The sequence below is a fragment of the Equus asinus genome, chromosome 1, assembly GCF_041296235.1.
Source record: "Equus asinus isolate D_3611 breed Donkey chromosome 1, EquAss-T2T_v2, whole genome shotgun sequence".
In the NCBI taxonomy this organism is placed as follows: domain Eukaryota; kingdom Metazoa; phylum Chordata; class Mammalia; order Perissodactyla; family Equidae; genus Equus; species Equus asinus.
Window position 1 is genome coordinate 203,029,095 of NC_091790.1, and position 24,205 is coordinate 203,053,299.

The following is a 24,205-nucleotide window of genomic DNA, read 5'->3' on the forward strand; positions in this document are numbered from 1 at the left end:
GATGGCGCCCAGGACGGCTCACTGAGTCCAGTGGACGTCGGGCCCTGTGGTGGCCAGGCAGGTGCTGGTGCTGACCTGCCTGAGTTAGGGTGAGCACGTGTGCGGTGATGAGCATGCTGTGACCCACGGGTGGTGTGGCGGTGGCTAGCTGATTACAGGGTCCCTAGGAATGACACAGATGCAATGCCTTCTGAAAGGCTTACACTTGACCTATATAATAAGAAAAACTCTAAATCTAGGGGCCAAAACCCTGACTCAAGTCATCAGATGGAGTTGAGTCCTCTCAGCCAGTGTCCAGACCCCGGCTGGCTCACAGACCCAGGCCCCCCCTCAGAGGGAGGCCAGGTCCCTGAGGAAGCGGTCTCCAGCTCTATCCCTGCACACACTGTTACTCCCCCACTTACCAGAACGGCCATGCACTGGGGAAGAGCAAACGCAGGCTCTTCAGGGTTACTAGACCTTCGCTCTGAAAGGATGCCAATACTAGAACTCAAAATGCCATGTGGTCACTAGTGAAATGGGGGACTTATGGTCTTCAGGTGACAGGTGGAGTCCTGGCCTAAGGTGAACCAGCAGGGGCTCAGGAGCTCTGCAGACCACGCTGTGGTTACTTCCTCAGTTCCTGAATGTGTAACTGAAAATGACATCCCGACGAGTGGCAGGACCCCTACGCTGGCTCTCAGACCCACGGGGGAGGGGCACTGTGGTAAGAAGGACCAAGAAGGAAGCCTCTGGAACTTCCTCTTGCTGCCAGGCTAGCCAATCAGATGCAGGCGATCATCCTGGGGGAAGTGCAGAGATGAGGAGAGGCAGAGGAGGTTTACACCACGTCCCAGGTAAGCCGCCTGTCTGGCATGTGACTGCGTGTCCTGGAATTACTGTAAACACTATCACGCGGTGACTCTCAGTGCAGCGGTTGTTCCAGATGTGGATCTTGGGGGACCTGCTGCTGCTGCCCGGACACATCCCTTCTCTCCCCACCACTTTACAAGGACCGTGAGCAGCCGTGTGCTTGGACCGGCACAGCACCAATGTGCCTCAAGGCTACCTTGCCCTCTTGCTCTCTGACTTAACGCCTTAATTACCTGCAAATGGTTGACTTTGGTCCCCAGACCAGTTATGACTCTGATACTTTGTACCCTCAGAATAACTAGGTCTTAATACGTATTGTTCTGCAACTTGCTTTTGTAACTTAAAAAATAAATATATTCTTGACAAACATTTTTTTCATTCTTCTTAAATGCTCCATGGTATTCTACTGCACGCCTCTACAGAAGCGCTCTAAGTAGTCTCTTAGTGGGGACACTCGGGTTGTTTCCGGTACGCTGCCACCCCTGTACTGCCTTCCCTGCTCGCCTTCTTTGCTCTGGAGACGTATCAACGACTACTACCGTCTGTGTCTAGAAGACACTCCCTTCACCCCTTTCACCCGCATCTTCAGCTTTGCTGTAACCAGCGCCAAAAGATCCCCCGCTCCTGCTTAGCTCCCTCAAAGCCGAGAGCCTCTCGGGATTTGTGGCTTCCAGGAGAGGATGCATGCACAGCTCCCATCAATTAGGGAAATGACATTTACAGGATTAGGGACCTCTGACAACCTATAAAGCGTCACATTTTCCATGTATTACTCACTTTGGCTGGACTCTAAATTCAGAAGACAGTCTATTTCACAGCAAGGGAAATGCTGAGGAAGTGAGAGCCGACACAGGTTGTACCTCCTGTCGCTTTGCCGTTGGTGGAAAACGAATGGCCAGGAGGTCTGGTGCTTGGAAAAGGAAGCCTCCGGCGGGGTGGGAGCACAGGCTGCTCTGGTAGTTCTTTATTGGGGGAATTGAGAACTTCTATTTGTTTTGCTACTGAAATCTGCAGTTACAGTGGCAGAATGTATTTCCTAGAAGTGACTGTCTGCCGCTTTCCCTTCTGTAAGACTACGGGATGCTTCCCTGTCCTCAGTGTCAGAGAACAAGAGAATCTTAAGTTTTTAGAAGGGATCTTGAAGGCTACCTGGTCCGAAGTGAACTTAGCAAAGTCACAGGATATCTGGTCAGTTCGCTAAAATCAGTTGTACTTCTATATGCTAACAAAAAACAAGTGGAAAATGAAATTAAGAACAAAACCATTTTTACATTTCTGAGAACCCTGTGCAGCAGGCACTGAATGCAGCAAAGTGGCCCCAAGAGCCCAGGCGCCTCTGAAGGAGAGCCGCAGGGGCAGTGCTGGGAGCCCCAGAGTGGGCTGGGGCGGGGCGGGGCGGGTCCCAGAGCGCCGGCAGAGCTGGCCCAGCCTGGGCAGGTCTGAAAGGGACTGGGACGGACTCGAAAGGGCACCTGACCCCCCAAGTTCCACTGAGGAGCCAGCGGGGGCGCCCTCCACGGATCTCTGCCCAAGACCCCCCTCTGCCCATCCAGGTCCCCCAGGCCCGGCGGGCTCTCCCAGGACTGCACTCGAATGAAGCCCGACTGCCCAGGAATCTCAGGCTCCACGGCTACTGCTGGGACCACACCTTAACACCATCCCACTTGGCAAAGATGTATATAAATACAGACGCTAAATGCATACGTGTAGATACGTGTATACACACATTTTATTATCTAAGTTGGATGTAATTTGATCATTACATTGAGGTATTATTTAGGACTTTTCATTTATGATTATAAGTCACATTGGTATAAAATGAGCTGCAGTAAGCTCAATCTTAATACCAAAATGATCAGGTTCAAATTTTCTGCTAAAAAGAGACCAATTAAGTTCTCTCTCAAGAGCTTACCCACGCTAGTAATTTTTTCTTTTTACCCAGTCTTATTTCAAATTTCTTTATATATATTCTACTAAACAACTAAGAAAAAAGATCAGGATCTCCCAAAGGAGCCGCTACAGTCTAACAGTTAACGACTTAGGCTCCATCACACATGGTATAGACCTGTGCTCAAGTTCCTGACCCCGTCGCTCACCAGTTCTGTGGATTCAGCTCTTAAATTCGACAACGTGTGGATTAGGCTTTGCGATTTAAGTTCTTTCACTCTAGAATTTGAGTTTCCTTATTTATAGAAAAAGGACAGTAACAGTACATTCCTTAAAAGGCTGCCACAAAGACTGAAAATTCAGATGAAACCTCAGCACAGTGCCCGACAGGCACAAAGGACTCAACAATGTCTGCTGGTGTTGCTGGATTCACACTACCTTATAAAAGCAGCCATCCAAACAGTACACCAAAGACTCATGAAAACTGGGCACACTTACTTGTAACGTAGTATCAAAGACAACGAGCTTTGAACTGGTTGGAACGATGTCGTAACACTTGTGCGACCTCATGAATCGCATGTAAACGCCACTTTCTGAGTCTTCTGCTAAAAAGGAAAGAAAAAAGGCAAGTATCAGTAATAATAAAGAACTTCCTTAATTAGATGAAGAGTATGTATGAAAAACCTACTGCTAAGAGACTCAATGGAATACAAGAAATGTTTTCCCTGTGGGAACAAGAAGGTAAGGCTGTTTACTCGTGCTAATCCTATTCAACGCTGTACTGGAAGTCCTTGATGCAATGAGGCAAGAAAAAAAGGCAGGCACACAGATCGAAAAGGAAAAAGCAAAAATGTCTTTACTTGAAGACTATATAATTTTCTACCTAGAAAATAGAAAAGAATCTACAAAAATGTTTCCAGATCTAAGAAAAGAAAATGAGGTTATTAGCAAGGTCATAGAATGCAGAGTTAATAAAAAATGAAAAACATGCCACTGAATTTCTATATACTAGCAATGAACAATTGGAAATTAAAGAAATTTTTAAAGGTGCCATTCACATACATCTGAAACGAAGATATGGATCTACACAAGGAGACAGCACTGAAAAACGTCACTACACGGACACACAAACAAAACGCGTGTTTTATAATTTAAATCTCTGTAAAAGTTAATTGACAACTGAGAAAAGGAATGACAATGCATTGTGGAGCTTCTAGCATATTTATATGTAAACTGCACGACACCACCATCCAACTAATGACGCAGAAACCTAGGTGTCAACCTTGTCATATGGTCTCCTTCACCCTACCAAGTTATCTCGATGCACTGTAGAGTTCATACCCCAATCCATCCACTTCTCTCCACCTCCATGGCCACCACCCCAGATCCGATAAACGCCCTAACTTCCTGACAGGTCTCTCTGCTTCCAATCTCCCTGTCTTCAGCCGAGGTCCACACTGCACTCAGAATGGTTTTGCCAGGTGCAGATCTAATCATGACACCCCCGGTTTGAACACACTTCAATCGCTTCTAATTCCTTTAGAAAAAGGACAAAATCCTGGACGTAGCCTACAAGAGCCTATCCTGAAAGGTCTGGCCCCCACCCACCTCCCCAATTATGTGCCCCCACCCCAGTATTTCCTCCAGCCACCAAGTCTTAATCCTCCTGAATGCTACGCTCCCTTCCACGGGGCCTTCAACTACTGTTTCCTCTGCCTGGAGTACTTTTTCCATCTCTTCTTGGCCCACTTAACTCCTCCACTAGACCTCAGCTCAAGGACATGAGAAGTTGTGGAACCAAACTTTGAACCCAGATGCCTCTTGATTGCAAAGCTGTGCTTTTAGCTGGGACAATAGCCCTTCTGTCCGTGCCTGCAGTGACTAACTCCTGTCTTCATGGCTCAGCTCAAGGCATACACCTCCAAGAGACTTCTCTGACAGCTCCACTCAGCCCACACTCATCTGTACACTTGGAGAAGATTTAGACTACCTGGCAAACGTCTGAGAAGAAATAATTACTTTATTGTATATACTCATTAGCAAAGTAAGCGTTAAACAGCATAATACCAAGTTCCTTGACTGTGGAGAGGAGCCCTTGTCAGTCTCTGTTTCCTCTGTGGCAAACACTCAGTATACGCTGATGAGTTTGCCAATTTCTTGATAAACCATGCGAGCCACTCCCAAATTTGTTTTCAATTCTGACCTCTCTTCAGGGTACTATAATTCATAATTCCATCATTCCTGTCAACTTCTGGACAGTTCCCTTCTCAAATATCTCCTGTCTGCTTGTGGAATAAAGTCGGACCCTGTCGTCTGGCATTCGTGAGCCCCGCGGCCTGGCCTCTCTGTGACCCTAGGTTCTCACAGCCTGTTCTCATGTCCAGGCAGCTCCCTGCTGAGTCCCTGACTGCCTCTAACCTCACAGCCTTGCAGCGGTTCATTCTGCTTTAATTTAAACATCCTTCTCTATTTTTTCTTGTCCAATTTCAACCCAACCTCAAATGCCATCTTACCCACAAAAAAAGTGAACATTTGAGTGCTCGCTGTGGAGCAGACATTTTTGTATTGTAATACGAGGTATTACAATAAATTACCTCATTTAATTTATGTAACAGCCTTGAGGGGTATGCCTTAATTTCTTCACTTTACATATGAGCAAACGGAAGCTAGAAGCCAAGTAATGGCCCAAAGTCAGACAGTTAGGAGGTGCCCAAGGCGGGATTTAAATCAGAGGCCAAGACCCCCACACTTCTCCTCAGGAAACTCTGCCGCTTCATTTGCTCATGAACACACGGGTCCCACAGACACCTGTGGAGTGCTACTGTCTGCCAGGCACTGTCCCCGGTGTGAGACACACAGGTGAACATGAGAGACCCAGTCTCTGCCCCCCAGGCTCACACATGGCGGAGAATGAGGGCACCTGGACGTGTACAACTCGACAGGAGTAGTGGATCACATATGATCACAGATGTGGGCGACAGCCCGGAGAAAGGGAAGGAAGGAAGTTTAAAATGACTTCTTCCTCTGATTACAGACAGCATCCTGCCTCTCGTTCTCATCAGCCATCACTTCATATCTCATTCATCGTGATTTGTGTAGCTCTAATATTCTTTCCCTTCTTGGATGATAATTTCTTTCAAGGATCAGGATCTTACCCATCTACTATATTAATAATTCAGTCAATAACTATTCATTGCATATGGTCTTAGTGTGGGTTCTCCCAAAGCTGACCCTGAGGCCTGCAGAAGTGAGACGGGGAAAGAAAAAGTCAAAAAAGATCGTCAATAAGGAGGTTACAGCTTTGTGTAATGAGAGCTGAGGCTGCCAAGGACATAAAACTCATTGTAAGGACCACTCCTGCCCTCTCTGGTTAGGGGTGACCCTGGGGCATGACTTCTGGTGTTTCTGCCCTGCACTCACAGCGCAGAGATGCTGACATCAGAGAACCTGGATGCAGGCGAGGCAAAGACAGCATCAGCTACCAACAGCTTCCCTGTGCCAGAGGCTGGGAGTTTCTGCAGGGGCAACGAATGTGCCGCTGCCTCACAGATACTAGGACCAGTGCAGAGAGACGTCACTGTCATCACACCGCCATGAGTGCCGCCACAGGACAAGAATCAGCCTACGAATGAATGTCAGTGTCAGGCACTGAATGGATGGCTGAAATTTAAGTTAGTGTGATTCCATTTTTCTCGAAACATTTATCTGTCGGAAAATACGAGTCTTACATAGGAAAGAACTGAACACAGAAAGATCTTATAATAGCTGCCTAGAAAGTTCGGATCCATTTCTGCATCACTGCTCCCACGTGGCCAAGGATGATGTCTGCCACGCTGGTAAATGTCTCGTTTCCTTGTATGTCTGTCTGATGTTTTTCTCACGATTAGACAGGGGTTATGGGTTTTGAGGAGGATCCATAAAATAAAAACTTGACCAAACAAAGCAAAATGTTAAATATGTAAAACAAGTTATAATAAAATGTATTTTGATTTGTTATAAGGATAGATTATTATTGCTGTAATAAAACAACATTAATAGCGAAAGTGATTATTAGAAGTTACCATTTTAAGTTAGGAAAATAAAGTAAAATATTATAGAATGCCACTGCTTTTCCACATTTAGTATAAACTTCCTGATTACCGATGGCACTATTTGCATTATTTACATCATGATGAAGACTCGAATGGCACCTGAAGGAGGAAATGTATTGAAATAGAAAATAAGAGTAATTTGGAGTTAAATGAAAAAAAAAACAAACATATTCAACAATATCAGGTTGTTTGGAATGCATTATTAAAATTCCTGCAAAGGCAAAAAGTTCAAACTCTCATTATTCAAAAGGTAATTGGAGTTAAGATATTATCACAATGTTCCATCCTTGCTTCTGTTATTTTCTATGTCACTGGCAGCAGCATAATTACAGAGTACTTCCTGGCACTTGGGGTAGTGGTCCACGAAAGGAATGTGTCTGCAGGATGATGTTAAACCTCACTAGCCTTCCCATCTTCCGCTGACCTGACATCACTGTCGGAGGGAGCTGCTGAAGAGCACTACCAGGAAAAAGTGTGTCAGAGGGTTTAATTTGCGAAGGCTAACAAAACAATCCGAAAAACACGACGTCTATGTTTAAATGCATACAATTAAGCCCAGTGACCAGAAAAGCGTGGAAGTACGCGTTTCTCTTTCTGAAAGTAGGCTGACCACATGCCACCCTCGACGAGTCCTCACCACTGCACAACACAGCCCCATCCCTCAGGGCCTGCAGCTATCTCACCCCAACCCGCCACCCCCCCCAGGAATCCGACACTCAGGACAGCATTGATACTTCCTTTCCAAAGGAGGTTTTGAACTTTGGGAACGTGCTCCCTGTTTCCGCCTTTGCTCTGTGCGAGCTAGTCTCTCTTCGAGAACAGCGCCTCCCCGCCCCACTTGGGCCTACTGAAATCCTACCTCCTCTTTGGCAGTGGGTTGACTAGTGGCCCCTAAAAGATATGTCTACCTAGAATGTCAGAAGGAGACCTCAGCTGGAACAAGGGTCTTTGCCGACCTAATTAAAGTGAGGATTCTGAGACGAGATCAGCCTGGATTAAGGCGGGCGCTAAATCCAACATCAGTGTCCTTATAAAAGAGAGACGCGGAGAAGACACAGGCACAGACAGAGGCGTGTGAAGACAGAGAGTAGAGTGACGCGGCCACAAGCCAAGGAACACCAAGGACTGCAGACAACACTAGAAGCTGCGAGAGAGGGAGGAACAGATTCCCCTCAGAGCCTCCAGAAGGATCAGACCTGCTGACACCCTGATTTCAGACTTCCGGCCCCCAGACTGTGAGAGAATCAAGTCCTGTTGTTCTAAGCCACAGGGGTTGTGGTAATTTGTTACAGCAGCCTCAGGACACTAACACACCTTCCCAGTTCAGTTCAAAGGCCACTTCCTCCTGTAACACCTCCTTAGGACCTTTGAGTCAGAAGTAATTGCTCCAGTTTTGGCATTCCCATTAGGGCTTTGTGAGTAATTCTCTTTCCGAGTCATTGTATGCCTTGCACTAAAGTTATAGGTCTGCCCTTCCTTTGGACTGTGGCTTTCTGAGGCAGTGGACAGGCACCCGATCGGAGGACGAGCTCACGCCCGCTAAACCACAGTCACATAAGACACGTAAGTACAATGCAGAGGACCAAGTACAAATCTGAGATAACTCCCTTCCATTGCTGTCCTCAGAGAGAAGAATAACAAAGCACACAAGTTTAAAAGAATACTGGTGAAGCTAGATTTAACAAGCAGTACAGAAACTTTATATACCTTTACAAGCTTGAAGGGCTGGAAAGGAATATTTTTAGTTAGAGAAATAAGTTACCCATGGAAGCACCCCTTGTAGTTTTTTTTCTTAAAAGAGAAACAGCATTGATCTAAACTTTAAAAATATTTCCAAGATATTTTTATATTGAAGCTATTTTCTTTATTGGACAAAAAAATGTAATTGAAATTGGATAAAATTGCAGATCTTAAAATGTTCACATTATTATATAGAGCAAAACAACCTGACAAATTCACACTTCACAGATAATCACTATAGTCATAAATTACTTTTTCTAAAACCTATTTACATAGAATTTAACTTAGAAAGAATCTGTAAAAAGTGTGCCAGAATATGGTGTGATTCTCTGGTATTTCTATTTAAATGTATGAACATGAAGAGGACAGCCTGTCACTGATAATTTGCTAGTCTAAGAAAGACTAAAGCAGGGAGACAAACAGAACACAGCAAGACAGGGTGGCAGGGCAGGTCCTGGCAGGCCGGCTGCGAGGGTCTCACAGGGGCCGAGGGACGCGGCTCACTCACTCACGCGAAGTGAAAGAAGGAGAGGCTGGTTTCAACGACCTTCCCTTCCCGGAGTCTCTAAGAAGGCCGCTACACCGGCAGCACCACACAGAATCCCGCTTGCTCTGGGCCAAACGCCCCAGTGAACCACTCTAACCAGAGACATGTCACATCAGAGAACATAATCAAAGCCTGTGTGTTGAGAGGAGAGTAACTGCTCACTCTGATCACTCCCGTCCGTGTGCTGTCACAACTAAGTCAACTATCGACATCTTCCGTGGCAAACGCAAACCACCAGCTAGTCACCGAGTTTAATCTAACAGAGCTGTGGGGCCCAGGGGGCTTACAGGACTGATGGACTGGGTGCAAGCCTCATAGGGACCAGTGGCTTCTCCTCAGGGGATGGTTTTTCAAGTACTGTCCGGCCACCACTTCCAGGGGCTCTGCTGGGCCAAAGCAGGCACCGAGAGCGGGAAGAAACATGCCCGCCACGGAGCCGGACGCCCACCTTTTTTACTGACCAGGACTGAACACAGTATTTTAAGTCATCTCACAGGTCACAGTAATAGTAAGACCATGTCTTAAAGAGCTGAGTGCGTAAGCATTAAAGGCGGTTTAAAACAAAATTTATACATTGCCCCAAACTTCACTAAAAAACCCCCCCAAAAACAAAAAAAACCCTGATTCCTTATTCCCAATCCTCACAATTTTAACTTAATATACAGATATTTCGTTGTAATTCCATAAAGAAAAAGATTATCAACACGTTATTTTAAAATTTATCTTTTATTATTCTACGTTTTTCATATAGTATCGTTTCTGTTTAGAAAACCATTTAAAACAGCTGAGCAAGAAATAAGCAAAAAAGGGTAACGTGAAGTTATAAGCATAAGGAAAAGATTAAACTCAAGTTTTTCTAAAGTGCTTAGAAACACAAAGTTAACAAAGTCAAAGTTTAAATAATTTTACAGGACTTGTAAGGGAGCAGAATAAATGAAGTGCATTAGAATTTTCTCCTTTCCAAGCTTTTTGCATTCTGTTTCATGTGTGCTGGGGGCGAAAGTCTCCGCTGAAGAGGAAACGGCACATGCTCTGCTAAGGGGGGAGGCAGGCAAAGAGTTATTAGTAAAGAAGGAAAAGTGTGCATAAGGAAAGGCACATAGTTTCCCCAAGTAGACAGTTCAAAATTAGTTGCAATAACCCCCTAAGGAATGTCACAGAGCAGTGACCTTGAAATTATATGTGATTCCCACCAGAGTTTTCAAACGGCTGCAGGTTTAATTCCAGGAACCACACGACTGAAGCATCTACCACAGCCAATCTGTTTTTCAGGAAACAGAACCCAATAACTAAGCTGAAGCAACAGCGAGGACCAGGGTCAGCTGACAGGGACCAGGGCCCAAGCACCAGAGAGGTCAGCAGAGCAAGAACCACCTTGATGATGAGAATGCCAGGAACCACACGGCTGCCGCCCCAGCCAGCTTATGTCAGATAGGCTGTCAGCAACTTCAAGAAATTTCCTTCTTCCTCTAGTTTATCAGGGATTTTGTTAAAGGAGCATATTTTGAATTCTACAAATTGCTATCTCAATATCTCTTGTGACTGGAGGTTTTTCTCCTCTGCTCTGCTGACACTATTTCCTTAGCGGACTTCTTAATCAACTGCAGTCTTCTTGCATTTCTAGGACAAAGCCTTGCTGGGTCACAACAGCGCATGCATCACTTTGCTGATGTTTATGTAGGAGTTCTGCCCATGTTTGAAACGCCAGGTGAACCATTTGTTTTCTTCTTTGTGTGCGATCCTCTGGCTTTGATGTCAGGACCAAGCTAGCTTCACAGAATGAGCTGGAAAGCTGCCATCCTTTCTGTGCCCTAAAATAATTCAAAGAACCCAGGCATTACTGTTCCTTGAAGGTTTTACAGGATTCACCCATCAACAGGCCTCTTCTGCAGGAACAGAGGAAGGGTGAACTTTTAACTACTTTTTTAAAAAAACAGCTTTTTTGAGACATAATTCACATCCGTATAGTTCATCCATTTAAAGTGTACAATTCAATTAACTACTTTTTAATTTCTTTTATGGTGATTGATGAAAGGGATAATTAACCAGGGAAATACAAATTGATAAAATTTATCCAAAAGTGATTGAAAAGATTTTTAAATTTATCAATACAGTTTTATATATTCAGGTTTCCTGTAATGTTATTTTCTAAATCTCTGCACTTATAATTAAGAAGCCCTGGGGCCGGCCCCATGGCTGAGTGGTTACTTCCGTGGCCCAGGGTTTCACCAGTTCGGATCCTGGGTGCAGACATGGCACCGCTCGTCAGGCCATGTTGAGGCGGCGTCCCACATGCCACAACTAGAAGGACCCACAACTTGAATATACAACTATGTACTTGGGGGATTTCAGGAGAAAAAGAAAATAAAAATAAAAAGATTGGCAATAGTTGTTAGCGCAGGTGCTAATCTTAAAAAAAAAAGAAACCCTTCCTATTTCTAATGTTTTGTATTTTCACTCATTTTTTTCTTGAACAGACTTGACAAAAGTTTATCCACTTTATTGGTCTTTTCCAAGAAGTACGCTTTTCTTTCAATTGAACAAGACTACTTTTTGTATTCGGTTTCAATGAGTGCCGTCATTTCAGTAGGGTTTTAAGAGGGAAGAGAGAGAAATGAATATATACAGCAAACCATCTTGAATCCCAAGTGGGGCAGCCTAGTTCCATCAGTTCACTCAGGTGAATTGAGACCGCGCCTCCCCAGGTCCCCATAAGCGCACTGCAGTTCGAGACCTGCACGGAATGCTGTTCTGGCTCATAGTGACACGTGATGGTCTGCCAGAGCTTAAATGTATGTCCGCAAATACGAGGATACCTTTGGGGTTTAGCAATACAACGGATCCCCCTGCTGCGGGCCCTCTGGCTATCTCTAACACGACACATCGTTGTTCTTCCAATATGTGTACGCACTGTCAGGCATGCCAATTCCAAATCAAAATATGAGACAATGATTTACAGAGTGAAGCACTAACAACAGAAGATGTCTCCATAAGCTCACGGGCCTCATTCCTCCCTCGGCTCTGTCCGGCAGCAGCCCAGGCTTCTCGAGCGGGCACTCCAGGTGCTCCGAGCTCACACGGAGCAAGCGCAGAAGAAAGAACAGGGCTGATCTGGACCAAACCTAGATCAGGACTGCCATCACCTTCTGGGTGACCTCGACCAAATCACTTAATCTCCGCAGCCTGAATTTCTTCATTTATAAAATGGAGACAATCTAATCTCCCCTGCAGGGTGATTCTGAGGAATGGGGATAAATCAACTCAAATAGCCAATCGCAAATGCTGCCACCTGGGTAGTACAGACAATACACACACGGGGAAAGTCTGACCGCACAGGCACTGAAGCCATCGCCAGATAACAGTGGCTGCTGGGTGACGTGCTCACGGCGACCCCGATTTTTAAATTTCGCTCGGTGCCTTTTCTGTCCTTTCTAGGGTCACCATCACAGTTCTGTTTATGGAGCCTGCACTACACAGCAGACTCTGAAGTCAATGCCGTGCCCATGTTGTCTAATCCACACAGAATCCTATTAGCTAGGTACTATTATTATTTCCTAGTTACACATGAACAAACTGAAGCTTGAAATAACTTGTTTAAGGTCTCACAGACATTAAGGAGAAGAAACGGGACTCCAATCTGGGTCTGACTCATGCTCTTAACTACTAGGACACTAATTACACATGCACTTAAAGGGGGGCCCACATATATAAATGCTTCAAAGCTAGAGAAATCAATGCAAAAAGGGAGTGCCTGACAAGGGCATAAATAAACATATGAGAATGTGGATGTGTGCACTCTTGAGATCTTCATGGAACAATTAAACATTCATTTCAAAGAAAATGCCGTACATGATCTATAAAATAATTTATTGTTAGCAACTTAGTGCTAGTCACCAATGACCAAAGTACAACTGAAGACAAAATGAATCGGGTAACGACCAGAAACCTCGGGGACGTTCCATAAACTCTGACACACAGGAAACAGCTCAAAGTGGGACAGGAGCAGCAAACGAAACATTAAAAAGTGACTAAAATTTAACCAAAAGGTTCCCAAATTAATTTCCTCCCCCAAAATGACTCTCCCCTTGTATTATCAGACACAAGCTAGGCTTCTTGTCCCCTAACATCAGCACAAATGCAATCAGAGTCACAAAAGAAAGACGTAAGACTTCTCCTCCGATACCAGATTATGCCAGCGAGCCGTCACATTTCTGACCACCGTTACCGCCTTCGAGCTGGTCAACTACTAGATGTACCACATTCGGACTTCCTATTTAGGTGGACAGGCCCTTGTACCTCTGGGGGCCACAGTCGAGTCGTCTTCCTTCCACCCATTCCTCTAGCTTGTCATCGCGCGTGGATCAGTACACGTTAAATTGGCAAATGGATTTCCTCTCATCGCCTTGAACGGAAATGCCTTATTGCTTCACAAGAAATAACATCAACCACTGAAAGTACACTAAGTCTGTGTGCCAAAGTTAAAGCTCCAAAAAAAGAGCTCATTTATGTAAGAAATGTTTACTGAAAACTAAGTCTCATTCACATAATATCTCTGAGACCTGGTAAATATTAAGTTTTCAGTCCCTATCCTCAGAGAGCTTACAGTTCAATGGCAGAGAAACATGAGTAAACGCATTTCTCCCCACCAGCCCCTATCAACTGCGAGGGACCGTGAGATAACATGTGGAGGTCTGTCTGAGGCTTCCAGAAAGGCTTCCCCGAGGGAGTGACATTTAGGCTGAGATCTTAAGAAAACCGGCAGGTGGTCATGAGGAGAGGGAAGAACACTCCGGGGAGAGGGAACAGCCGGTGTGAAGGCTAGAAGGCGCAGAGGAACAAGGGGCAGTTCGAGGAACTTAAAGGAGGCCAGTACAGCTGGAGGGAAACGCAAGATGAGGCAGGCGGAGGGAAGAGCAGGTAGGGCACATCAGACAACAGGTTGAGGTATTTGGACTCCAGCCTAAAGGCACAGGAAAATCATGGGAGGCTTTTAAGCATGTTAGTGACATGATTAGAGAGATGTTTTTATAAAATGTCTGTAATTACAGCGCGGACAGTTGACTGGAGGGGGCCGGAGCAGATGCTGGGAGACATCCGGCTACTTGAAAAGTTCAATAGAAAGATGACGATGGCCTCGCCTGATGGCACAGGTGACAAATAGAGGTAATATGCAGGAAGTGAAATCGAGAGGATTTGATTACTCGGACACGGCAGAGAGAGCTACAGCTAAACATTATTCTTGTCAAAAAAAGAAAAAAAAGTAGGTGAACGTGGTGTCACTTACTGAATGAGGCTGGCTAAAAAAAAGGGGGGAGGGTGGCAGGAGACTTGAACAGAGTGACCGTGAAATGAATCAGCAGAGACACAGAGCAGGCAACAAAATACTTCAGGAGAGATCCGGCTGGAGGCATCCGTTTGGGCCTCAGGAGTTCTTAAAGCATCCTGGTAATTAGATACACAGGATTGAAACACTGGGCAACGGGTATCGCGGTAAGGAAAGCCATGGAAGGGAGCAAGACTGCTGAGGATGAGAACAGAGAACAAGAAGAGAAGTGGGCCTGGGACAGAGCCAGGAGGCAGTCCACCAGCTAACGTGCAAGAAGGAAGAGGCAGCGTAGTATGTGAATGAGATGTCACGCAACCTGCTACTAAAAAAAAAAAAAAGGAAAAGGAAAGAGAAAGAACCATCAAGGAAACGCACAGCAGGAGTGGTGCGAGAGGAATGCAGGAGTGGTGTGCAGCAGTGGGATCAGAGGTCATCTTTGTTCACTGCTACCGAGGGTTCAAAGCAGAAGAGGGCTGCTGAGGGTCCCCCAGGGTCTGCAAAATGGCGCCACTGGGCCCCCCTGAGGAGCCGGGGGTAGCGGTGGAGGCAGGCGGAAGAATGAAGACGAGGTGAGAAACGCCGAGGGCTCCGAATAAAGGATAATGGCACACTGCTCAGAGCGGGCTCTGAGAGCCCAGGGACTGTCCACACCCCGGTTCCCTCGCCTTCCCAGACACGTCCCCCGAGCTAAGTTGCTTAGCCTCTTACTCTCTTGACTTCCTCCTCTGTAAAAGAGGGATGATACCAATATCTACCTCTTCAGGTTGTTTTGAGGATTAGATGAGATAAATGTAAAAGGACTTAGAACAGCACCTCAACAGACTTGATATGCCAGTGACTATAATCGAGGAAAAGGGATATAAACACTCTTCCATCTTTTTCAAGTAAACTCCAAATGCTTTGTAGTATCCACAGCTTTCCTACTTTAAAGTTCACAGGTATTCTGGTATAGCAACCTGTCAGGGGTTGTTCCCACCCCAGGCAGAGCTGCAGGAGGGAACCACTCCGGCCACTGCATGGTCATCTCAAGCACCAGTCTGGACTCCGGTCAGTCGACTGGTGCACTCAGAGCTGAGTGCCCACCAAGAGGCAGACAAAGCTGGTCCTGAGGGAGAAGGTCCCGGAGATCCCCCCATGGCGGAGATGGCCTGGGGGCAGCCTTGGCTCCTGATGACCTTCTAGTGACTTGCGAAGCCTGAGGACAAGCCCCACGTTTGGACGTCCCCGAGTTCTCTTCTGCACTCTCTTCTTGGTTGAAAGTAGTCAGGATCTTTCCACTGCAGCTAACAAACCTCCTCAGTCTCTAAGACCACTGCTCTACTCACCAAATCTAAGACACCATAAAATGGGAAGCTACAGGCTGACTTCAGAGACATTAAAACGTGTACCTAAAATCTATTAAATATGGCAAGCTTTTAAACATGAGGCCATGTAGAGAAGAAAAATTTTAATTGTAAGTATTTTATAAAATTATGACCAGTTTTATAATCAAGAAACAATAAATCTCCTGCCTAAGAGGAGTATGCCAACCCAGCAGAGAGGGCGGAGTCCAGTCTGGACGACAGGTGCTCCGAGCCTGCCAATACCACAAGACCCGAAGATGGGCAACCGGGCTGTGAGCACCAATCTGTCACCACCAGGGGTCAGTACCCCTCACATTACTGTCAATAAACGTCAATAAAAGTGGACTCAGCTGAGCCGCACCGAGAAGCTGCTCTAAAAGCTGAGTAAGGAGGGAATACTTTACTAGGTTACCACAGATACACACAAGGACCATTCTCCCTTAAGGAAATCAGAGCAGTTTCTCTTCTTCATTACCCAACCCCCTCCGAGCCTTTTCATACATTCTCCGCCCAAACGTCCTACCCCGGTGAAACCGGAATGCCGCAGACATACGGTGTCCATCCCGTGCTCCGGCCCTCTGGAGAGCCACAGACCGCTACCTACGATTTTTGCACCCCCGACAAGAACCAATCTTTGCTCACTTCAGGGCAATATCCCCCAGCTGAGAATGAATGGAGTTGGAGTAAACACAAATTTTTGGGTTTTTTTGTTGGTTTTTACAGAGTGGTTGCTGGTTGCTTTAGATCTTATTTTTGAGCTAGAAGGAAAAGTACAAGTTAACCACGTGCTGGCCTTATTTTACAGAGAAAACCCACAATCACAACAACAACAAGACAGGCAAGTGAAGGCCCAAGAGACTACGGATTGTCCAAGCATACAGCTACTTCGTTACAGAGCGGGGCCTAAAGTTTGGAGATTCTCGACTGACAAATAATGCTTTCCCTCCTACAAAAAGTGGCCCCTATTTCTTATGTATTTTTGATCAGTGTGGACTAGGCTGACCAGTCTTTCTATAAAAATAAGTCTGGAGTTGAGTTCTGAAAAGATTATACTTTGGAGAAAGCCTTGCAGGGGAAGAGGAAGAGCCAGGACAGAAAAGCTGGCCTGGGAAAAAGGAGGCAGATGGCGAGGGAAGAGAGCGGAGAAGCCGACTTGACAGGCCCCTAAGAAGTGGGATGAACCAACCACAGGAGGTCACTGAAAACCTGAAATACCTGAAGAGCCCAGCCAGCTTCAAAGACAGGAGGGAAGCTAGGAGATAACACGGAGTGTCAGGGGCTGCAGAACCCTGGAATTAGCGCCAGAATTATAGATATTAATCACGACTAAATCGCTGAATAGTTATCTACTTCAAAAAGCAGTCACAGGTTATGTTTAGGTGCTTACAAAGTACTTGTGCTTGGTCATGCCATTAAATCAGTTCAAGACAGTTAATCCTGATTGAAAACAAACATAGCCATGACTGATATAAGAAATCTGAAAAGCAAACACATCAAGTGATTGCTCTGGGCTAGACACTGCTCTCACCGCTTTGCATATCCTGACTCCTTTCCTCCTCCCAACGTTCCCACAGAGTAACTTCAACAGTCAGCGTGCCCACTGAGACACCGAATCACTGCCCAGCACCTACGAGGTGCCAGCCACACCGGGCACTGGGAAGAGAACTATGAACTGTGGGAGAAGCACAGAAGGGGATTTAGGCGACAACCTCAAAGACAGGGTGAGAGGTGGGTTGAGCTGTGAAATATCAGCAAGATTGGTAGGGTGGAGAAAGGGAGCAAGACGTCTTACCATCAAAACGCCTCATACCCTAAGGCCCAGAGACTGGGAGGGACCACGAGGGACACACCAGTAGGGGTCTGGCAACTATGCCGGTGGGCCAAATTCGACCTGTTTAAATCACCTTGTACTGGAACACAGCCTTGCCTGTCGATTTGGTCTCAGCTGCTTTCTGGCCCTGCTGTGGCGCCGGCAAGGTGAGCAGTCCCGACAGACACCGAGACCTCGACCCTCTGGCCCTTTACAGAAAAGTGTGCCGACAGCTGTTCCGGAGCCTTGTTATTCAGAGGGGGCTGTGAAGCTGCAGCAGCACCTGGGAGCCTGGCAGAAACGCAGGCCCTCAGGTCTCATCCCAGCTCCAGAGAACGAGAATCTGCCTTTTAAAGAGCTCTCTGGCGATTCTCATGCACAGAGAGCCCTCCAATCACTAGCGCGCATGGCGGGAGGAGGCGGTGGGGCTGCAGATGAAGAGAAACCTGCACTTAATCCTATATATAGACAGGACAGTGGGGAAGATCTGCCCGTAACGGAGCATGCCGTCACTCCACGCTCTAGAAAGGTCTCTCTGTCTGAGTGTGACGGTAAGAAGAGCCGATGGCAGAAAGCGGGTGGGCAGCGGGTGTCAGAACCCAGGCAAAAGAGGACCTGAACCATGCAGGGCAGATGGTGGTACAGCATTTCCTTTCTCCCCAGAAGCAAATGACATTTTAAGAGATTACTCCAACTTCACCAGTGCCTCCAAATTTTTCTAAGAAATACAGTATCAGTTATTACTAGGAAAAAGAAAACACCTGATAACAAAAATATTAGTAATCATGTGTTTCCCTGTGTTCCCAAAGCATCTGCTTCTAGGTGATGCCTCCAGACCGCAATGCATACATTAGGACGTCAACTGGGTGAGAAGCAAGTTCAAAGATTAAACGAGAATCTATGCAGCAGCTAGCTATCTATTATGCGGGCTGCGGACGCATCAGTTCACAGGATATTTAAAGGTGCAATGTCTCACTGCCAGGACTTTTTTTTTCTCCCCAGATAAATGAAAGATTCTGCTTGATATTCAGCTTTTCTGCATTTTGGATGAATAAGCAATCTAAAGTTCAAAAGAAACAAAAGCAGCATTTTAGACAACCACGTCAACACTATTCCTTCTTCCAGCTCGGCTAGCAGCTTCCAAGCAATTGCTTAGCACTCTGCCTCCTTAAAATTCTAGAAAAGTTTGACAGGGTTATTTGCGGGATTCAGTGCACTTTACAGGAATGACAGCGACACAGATAAAAATAGATGGGTGACAATGGGAAATTCCCTTTCTTAGAGGCTTAGCTTTAATACTTCACATTCATTCCATTGGCAGAAACAATGCAAAAGAAATAAGGCCTGTATATTTGCTTTGAGAAATGCAGCATAACTAAATTAATAAATCTCAAGTAAGAAAAAAACCCACCAAATTTATGTTGAGAATAATCTCTATGTTAAAATTCATTAATAAAAGCCTTAAAAAGTGCATGAATTCAGTACAACGTTAATGGCACTTAAAAAATATTACCTATCATTTACAGAGTACTTTCTACCGCTTTACACTGTACTAAATACCATACACGGAATATCTCATTTAATGCTCAAAACACCCATATTAGCTCCATTTTACAAATGGGGAAACTAAGGCACAGAGAGGTTAAATAACTTGTCCAAGATCACACAGCTAATTAAGAAGTGAAGCTAAGATTTGAAGCTGGGTCTATGCTCTTAACCATAAGGTACCTCTCTAACAGCATCTGCTCTATACTTTCCTCTTGCCCCCACGTGAATCTGAAAAAAGTTTAAATGCAATAGACTCTCATTGTTACTAATGTCAGGGACAAAGAAAAACCCTATGATTTAGACATTCAAAGTCTTAATGGAAAGGGGGGGGCACACCACATTGCCCTGTGGACAGTGGCCAAAATTTGACCTGTAAGATAATTAAACCGAGGAATAATAAGGTGGATTCAATTTAAGATACTGGATTATTTTTCAGTAGGATAAAATTCAAATTAAGCCCCAGTAAAATTCTGAAATGTATCATGTAACTGCTTGTTAATAATAAATATGGATGCAGACTTTTAATAATTACTATGAAGGCATTATCTTCTAGCTAACATGTTTGTAAAATAAACATAGGCACTGGCCTGACACCATCGGGTTAACGTTCTCACACTGGCTGTGCATGCTTATTTAAGCAACTGCCTGACTGTAAACGAACAGAAGTATTACAGGAAAGTTGGCACAAGGCACAGCATCCACATGGCACATTCTTTGTCCCAGGAGCTTTATTCTATCAACACTCTTGGAAAAAAGAGAATCACTAAATAAATAATGGAAGTACGTAAGATAGTGTGGAGGTCTTTTAAATTCCTCGAATTGTCAAGTATCTTAAATACAGTTCATTTTCGACTCTGAGCTCACCATATTCCATTTAAAACACAAATTTTGTCAAAGAACAAGCTCATCTCCTTCAAATTTTAATAGTTTCAAAATAAGATCCAGGTAAAAGCTCACTGTATTCCACCTTAAACATTAATTTAGCCAAAGAACAAACTCATCCCCTTCACATTTTAACATCTTCCAAATAAGATCCAGGTAAGTAAGAAGAAAGCAGGGCAGGAGAAAGGAAAACCGAGTGGGAGAAGAGGCGTAGAAATGATGGAGTGACAGGGTCACCTGAACTCAGAACCAATCCACCAAGCCACTTCTGGTTCTCCTCTTTAACTTTCCCTATTAAAACAAGGAGACACACCCTGCCGGTCGTATTTTCACAAATACTGGTAAGGGAACCGGCTTGTGTTATCTAAAAGTATGGACTGTGAACACAATTTGGGGGTTACCTCTACGCGGGTGGTGGGATCACAATCACCACTGCATGACACCTTGCTGTCATTCGAGTTCGGCTAGTAAGGACAAAAGGGCCGACCATCCGTGCCGACGTCCGGGTTGCGGGGCTCCCCTCTGAACCCGGCTAGATCTCACCCTCCGGAAGGCACCGGCGGGCCCCTGCAGACATGCCCTGCCGGCTCGGCGTCTCCATCCCTGGCCCCGGCCGGGTGCGCTGCCCGAAGCCGGGCGGCGGGGTCCCGCGGCCTCCGGGGCGTGGAACCCGGCTGTCCCCGCGCCCCGGCCCCTCGGCGCAGCGACGAAGGCGCGTTCCGGCGGGGGGCACTCACCTTCTTCCTCCAACTCGAATTTCTCCAGCATGCCGGCTTCCGCAGGTCCCGGGGCCGCCACCAGCGCCGCCTGAGGAGGAGGAGGACAGGGATCAGCATGCGCTCGGCGGCGCAGCCGGCCGGGGCGGGGCGGGGCGGGGTGCGGGGTGCGGGCGCGCGGGGGCGGGGGCGGCCGGGAGGGGACTGGGAGCGCGGGCGGGTGTGGGGGCTGGCCTGCCGCCCGGCCAGCGCCCCGGCCTCGCTCGGCGCCCGGCCGCCGGGAGGAGGGGCCTCGCGGGACTGCGGAGGGCGGATGGCGGGGCGGGGGCGGCGCGGCCCAGCCCGCGGGCACGGAACAGCCCGGGCGGCGCGACTCGGCCCACCGCCGTCCCGGGCCGCAGGTGGTGCGGGCGGCGGTCCGGGCCCTCCGCCCCTCCCCGAGTGGACCGGGCCACCCCCCCCTCCGTGGGCGGCTTGGTATGGACCGGCGAGGAGGAAGCGTGGGAAGAGGCCCCCGAGGAACCAGGGGCTGGCTCGCGAGAGGGCGGCTGGGGCGCCCCCCTCTGGCTACAGCCCTCCTTCCCGCCAGGGCTGCCGAGCGGCCATTAGTGGAGGCCCGTTTTCTCATCCTCGACTCGTCCTCCGCCCCCACCGCACACATCCACTCACCTTCCCCGCCAGCCCCGGCCAGCGCGTCCCTGCAGGTCTAACCTGCGCAGGTGTGGTCTGGGGCCAGCCCAGGGTGGGGCCCGAGGGGGGCGCCGCGGGGTGGGGGCAGGGCGCCAGGGAGAGGGGCTGGGGGCTGCCGGACCCCAGAGGGAGATGGCCCCGCAGACCACCGGGGTGATTGCTGGCTCTTCTTTTTTATATTTCAGATTAAACTGCTCATCCCCTTCCCCTGTTAAAAATAAATTGTTCCGTGGGTTACACGTATTGTAGATGTTGCTATCAGTGTTACCCAGCCCCGGATTTCTTAATTTGCTTCCTCTCTTCGCAGCCCGTTCTCTTCTTTGGGTGAGCCGCTGCCAAAAGCTCACATAAATCTAAATCTGGCCCTGGCCACTCTTGACACTCTGGATCTGGGTATCTGAGACTCTCCTGTCGCCAACCCAGGTTGGCAGGCTGCGAGGCTGGCGGCCGAGGGCTGCCTGAAAGAGCAGGGCAGCCGGAGAGGGGACGGGCACCCCATTCGGTGAGGCGCTCCTGTGTGACAGCCAATTTCTGCCCCACCTACAGGGGTCTTTGGCTCACTGCAGAACGCACACACCCTGATAACGAGATTAGCTTTCTAGCGCTGATCAGGGCTATAAAGGGACCCCAACCTCTTGAAAGGAACTTGGTTCCATCACTCTTGCAAGCCTAGCCTGGAAGAACAAGTGCTGAAATCTCTTTTGAGCTTTCTGTTTGCTCTGGCATCTCAGGTGGGCCAATCCTAAATCTTAAAGTTTTCCTTAAAGGGGGCGGGAGCGGGGGGAAAGAAGAATAAACTAATTTTGTAAGATGTTTCATGGTAAAAACCTATAGCTATGTCATGCTTAACAGCAAAAGACTGAATGCTTTCCCTCTAAATCCAGGAACAAAGCAAGAATGTCTGCTTCCACTCCATTTTTATTCAACATAGTCCTGGAAATTCCAACCATGCAATAAGGCAAGAAAAAGAAATAAAAGGCATGCAAATTGCAAAGGAAGAAATAAAACTATCCCTATTTGCAGATGACATGGTTGTCTGCATAGAAAGTCCCAAGGAATCTACCAAAAAGAACCCCCCAAACAAAACAAAAACCCTAAAACTAGAACTAGTGAGTTCAGGAAGGTCATAGGATACAAGATCAACACACAAAAATCAATCACATTTCTATATACTGACAATGAACATGTGGAAACTGGTATTAAAAACAATACTATTTGCAATCACTGCAAAGAAAATTAAATAATTAGGTATACACTTAGAAAACATGTACAAGATCTGTATGCTGAAAATTACAAAATGTGGATGAAATGAAAGAAGACCTAAATAAATGGAGAGGCATCCCATGTTCATGGATTGGAAGAGCCAACACAGTAAAGATGTCAGTTCTCCCTCAAATTGATGTCTAGGTTTAATGCAATTCCCATAAAGATCCTGATAAGGTTTTTTGTAGACAAGATAAGCTTATTCTAAAATTTATATGGAAAGGCACAAGCTCTAGAAGAGCTAAAACAGTCTTGAAAAAGAAGAATGAAGTGTGAGGGATCACCCTACTCCACATTAAATCTCACTGTAGAGCTACAGTAATCAAGACTGGTATTGGCAGAGGAATAGACACAATGTTCAACAGAAACAGAGAATCTAGAAATAGACCCACACAAATGTGTCAAATCAGTGTTTGATAAAGGTGCAAAAGCAACGGTGCTATAGCAATTGGACATCGAAAAGAAAAAAATAAACCTCAACCTTAGCCTCACACCTTATACAAAAATGAGCTTACACTGAATCATGGACTTAAAAATAAAATGTAAAACTAAGAAACTTCTAGAAAAAATAGGAGAAAATCTTCAGGACCTATTCCTAGGCAAAGAGCATCAAAAGCATGATCCATAAAAGAAAAAATTAACAAATTGGACCTCATTAAAATTAAAAGCACTTGCTCTGTGACAGACCTTGTTAAAAGGATGACAAGACAAACTACAGAGTGGGAGAAAATACTCACAAACCACACAGCCAACAAATGACTAGTATCTGGACTACATCTGAACTCTCAAAAATCCACAGTAGAAAAAGAAAACAATCCAGTTAGAACGTGGGCAAAAGACATGAAGAGACAGTGCACTGAAAAAGATATACAGAATGCAAACAAGGACGTGAAAAGACATTCAGCATTATTAGTCATTAAAGAAATGCAAATTAAAACCACAATAAGCTATTATTACATACCTATTAAAATGGCCAAAATAAAAATAGTGACGACACCAAATGCTGGGGAGGATGCAGAGAAACAGTATCACTTCTGCATTGCTGTGGGGATGCAAAGTCCTTACACCACTCTGGAAAACAATTTGGCAGTTTCTTAGGAAACTAAACATGCAACTGCCACATAACACATCAATTGCACTCTTGGGCATTTCTCCCAGGGAAACGAAAACTTATGTTTACACAAAAACCTGTCTACGAACGTTCATAGCAGCTTCCTTTGCAATAGCCCAAACTGGAAATAGCAGATGTCATTCAACAGGTGAATGGTTAAACAAACTATGTTACATCTATACCATGGAATACTACTCAGCAATAAAAAGAGATGAACTGTTAAAATATATAACCACTTACATGAATGTGCAGGGAATTATGCTGAGTGAAAAAAGCCAATCTCAAAAGCTTACATACTGTATGATTCTATTTACATAACATTTTTGAAATGACAGAATTAGAGAAATGGAGAACAGATTCGTGGATGCCAGGGGTGGGGGTGGGGGAACAGAGGTACCT

General features: G+C 46.2%; 1 protein-coding gene across 17 annotated transcripts in view; it reads right to left on the reverse strand.

Annotated features, from left to right (window-relative positions):
* The window catches only part of PRKAG2 (protein kinase AMP-activated non-catalytic subunit gamma 2), a 279,884-nt gene that overhangs the window by 44,493 nt on the left and 211,186 nt on the right, over positions 1–24,205 (reverse strand). For 5 of the 17 annotated variants that reach the window (XM_044765712.2, XM_070516698.1, XM_070516655.1 and 2 more), the window contains 2 exons: positions 20,764–20,833; positions 3,238–3,341 (listed from right to left, as the gene is read on the reverse strand). In XM_044765712.2, the coding sequence (XP_044621647.1) occupies positions 3,238–3,341; positions 20,764–20,833 (174 nt within the window). Of the gene's footprint in view, positions 1–3,237; positions 3,345–17,690; positions 17,921–20,427; positions 20,735–20,763; positions 20,834–21,411; positions 21,652–23,656; positions 23,767–24,205 lie in introns of those variants that run through there. The other 12 variants (XM_044765711.2, XM_070516683.1, XM_070516650.1 and 9 more) reach the window with 7 other exon arrangements.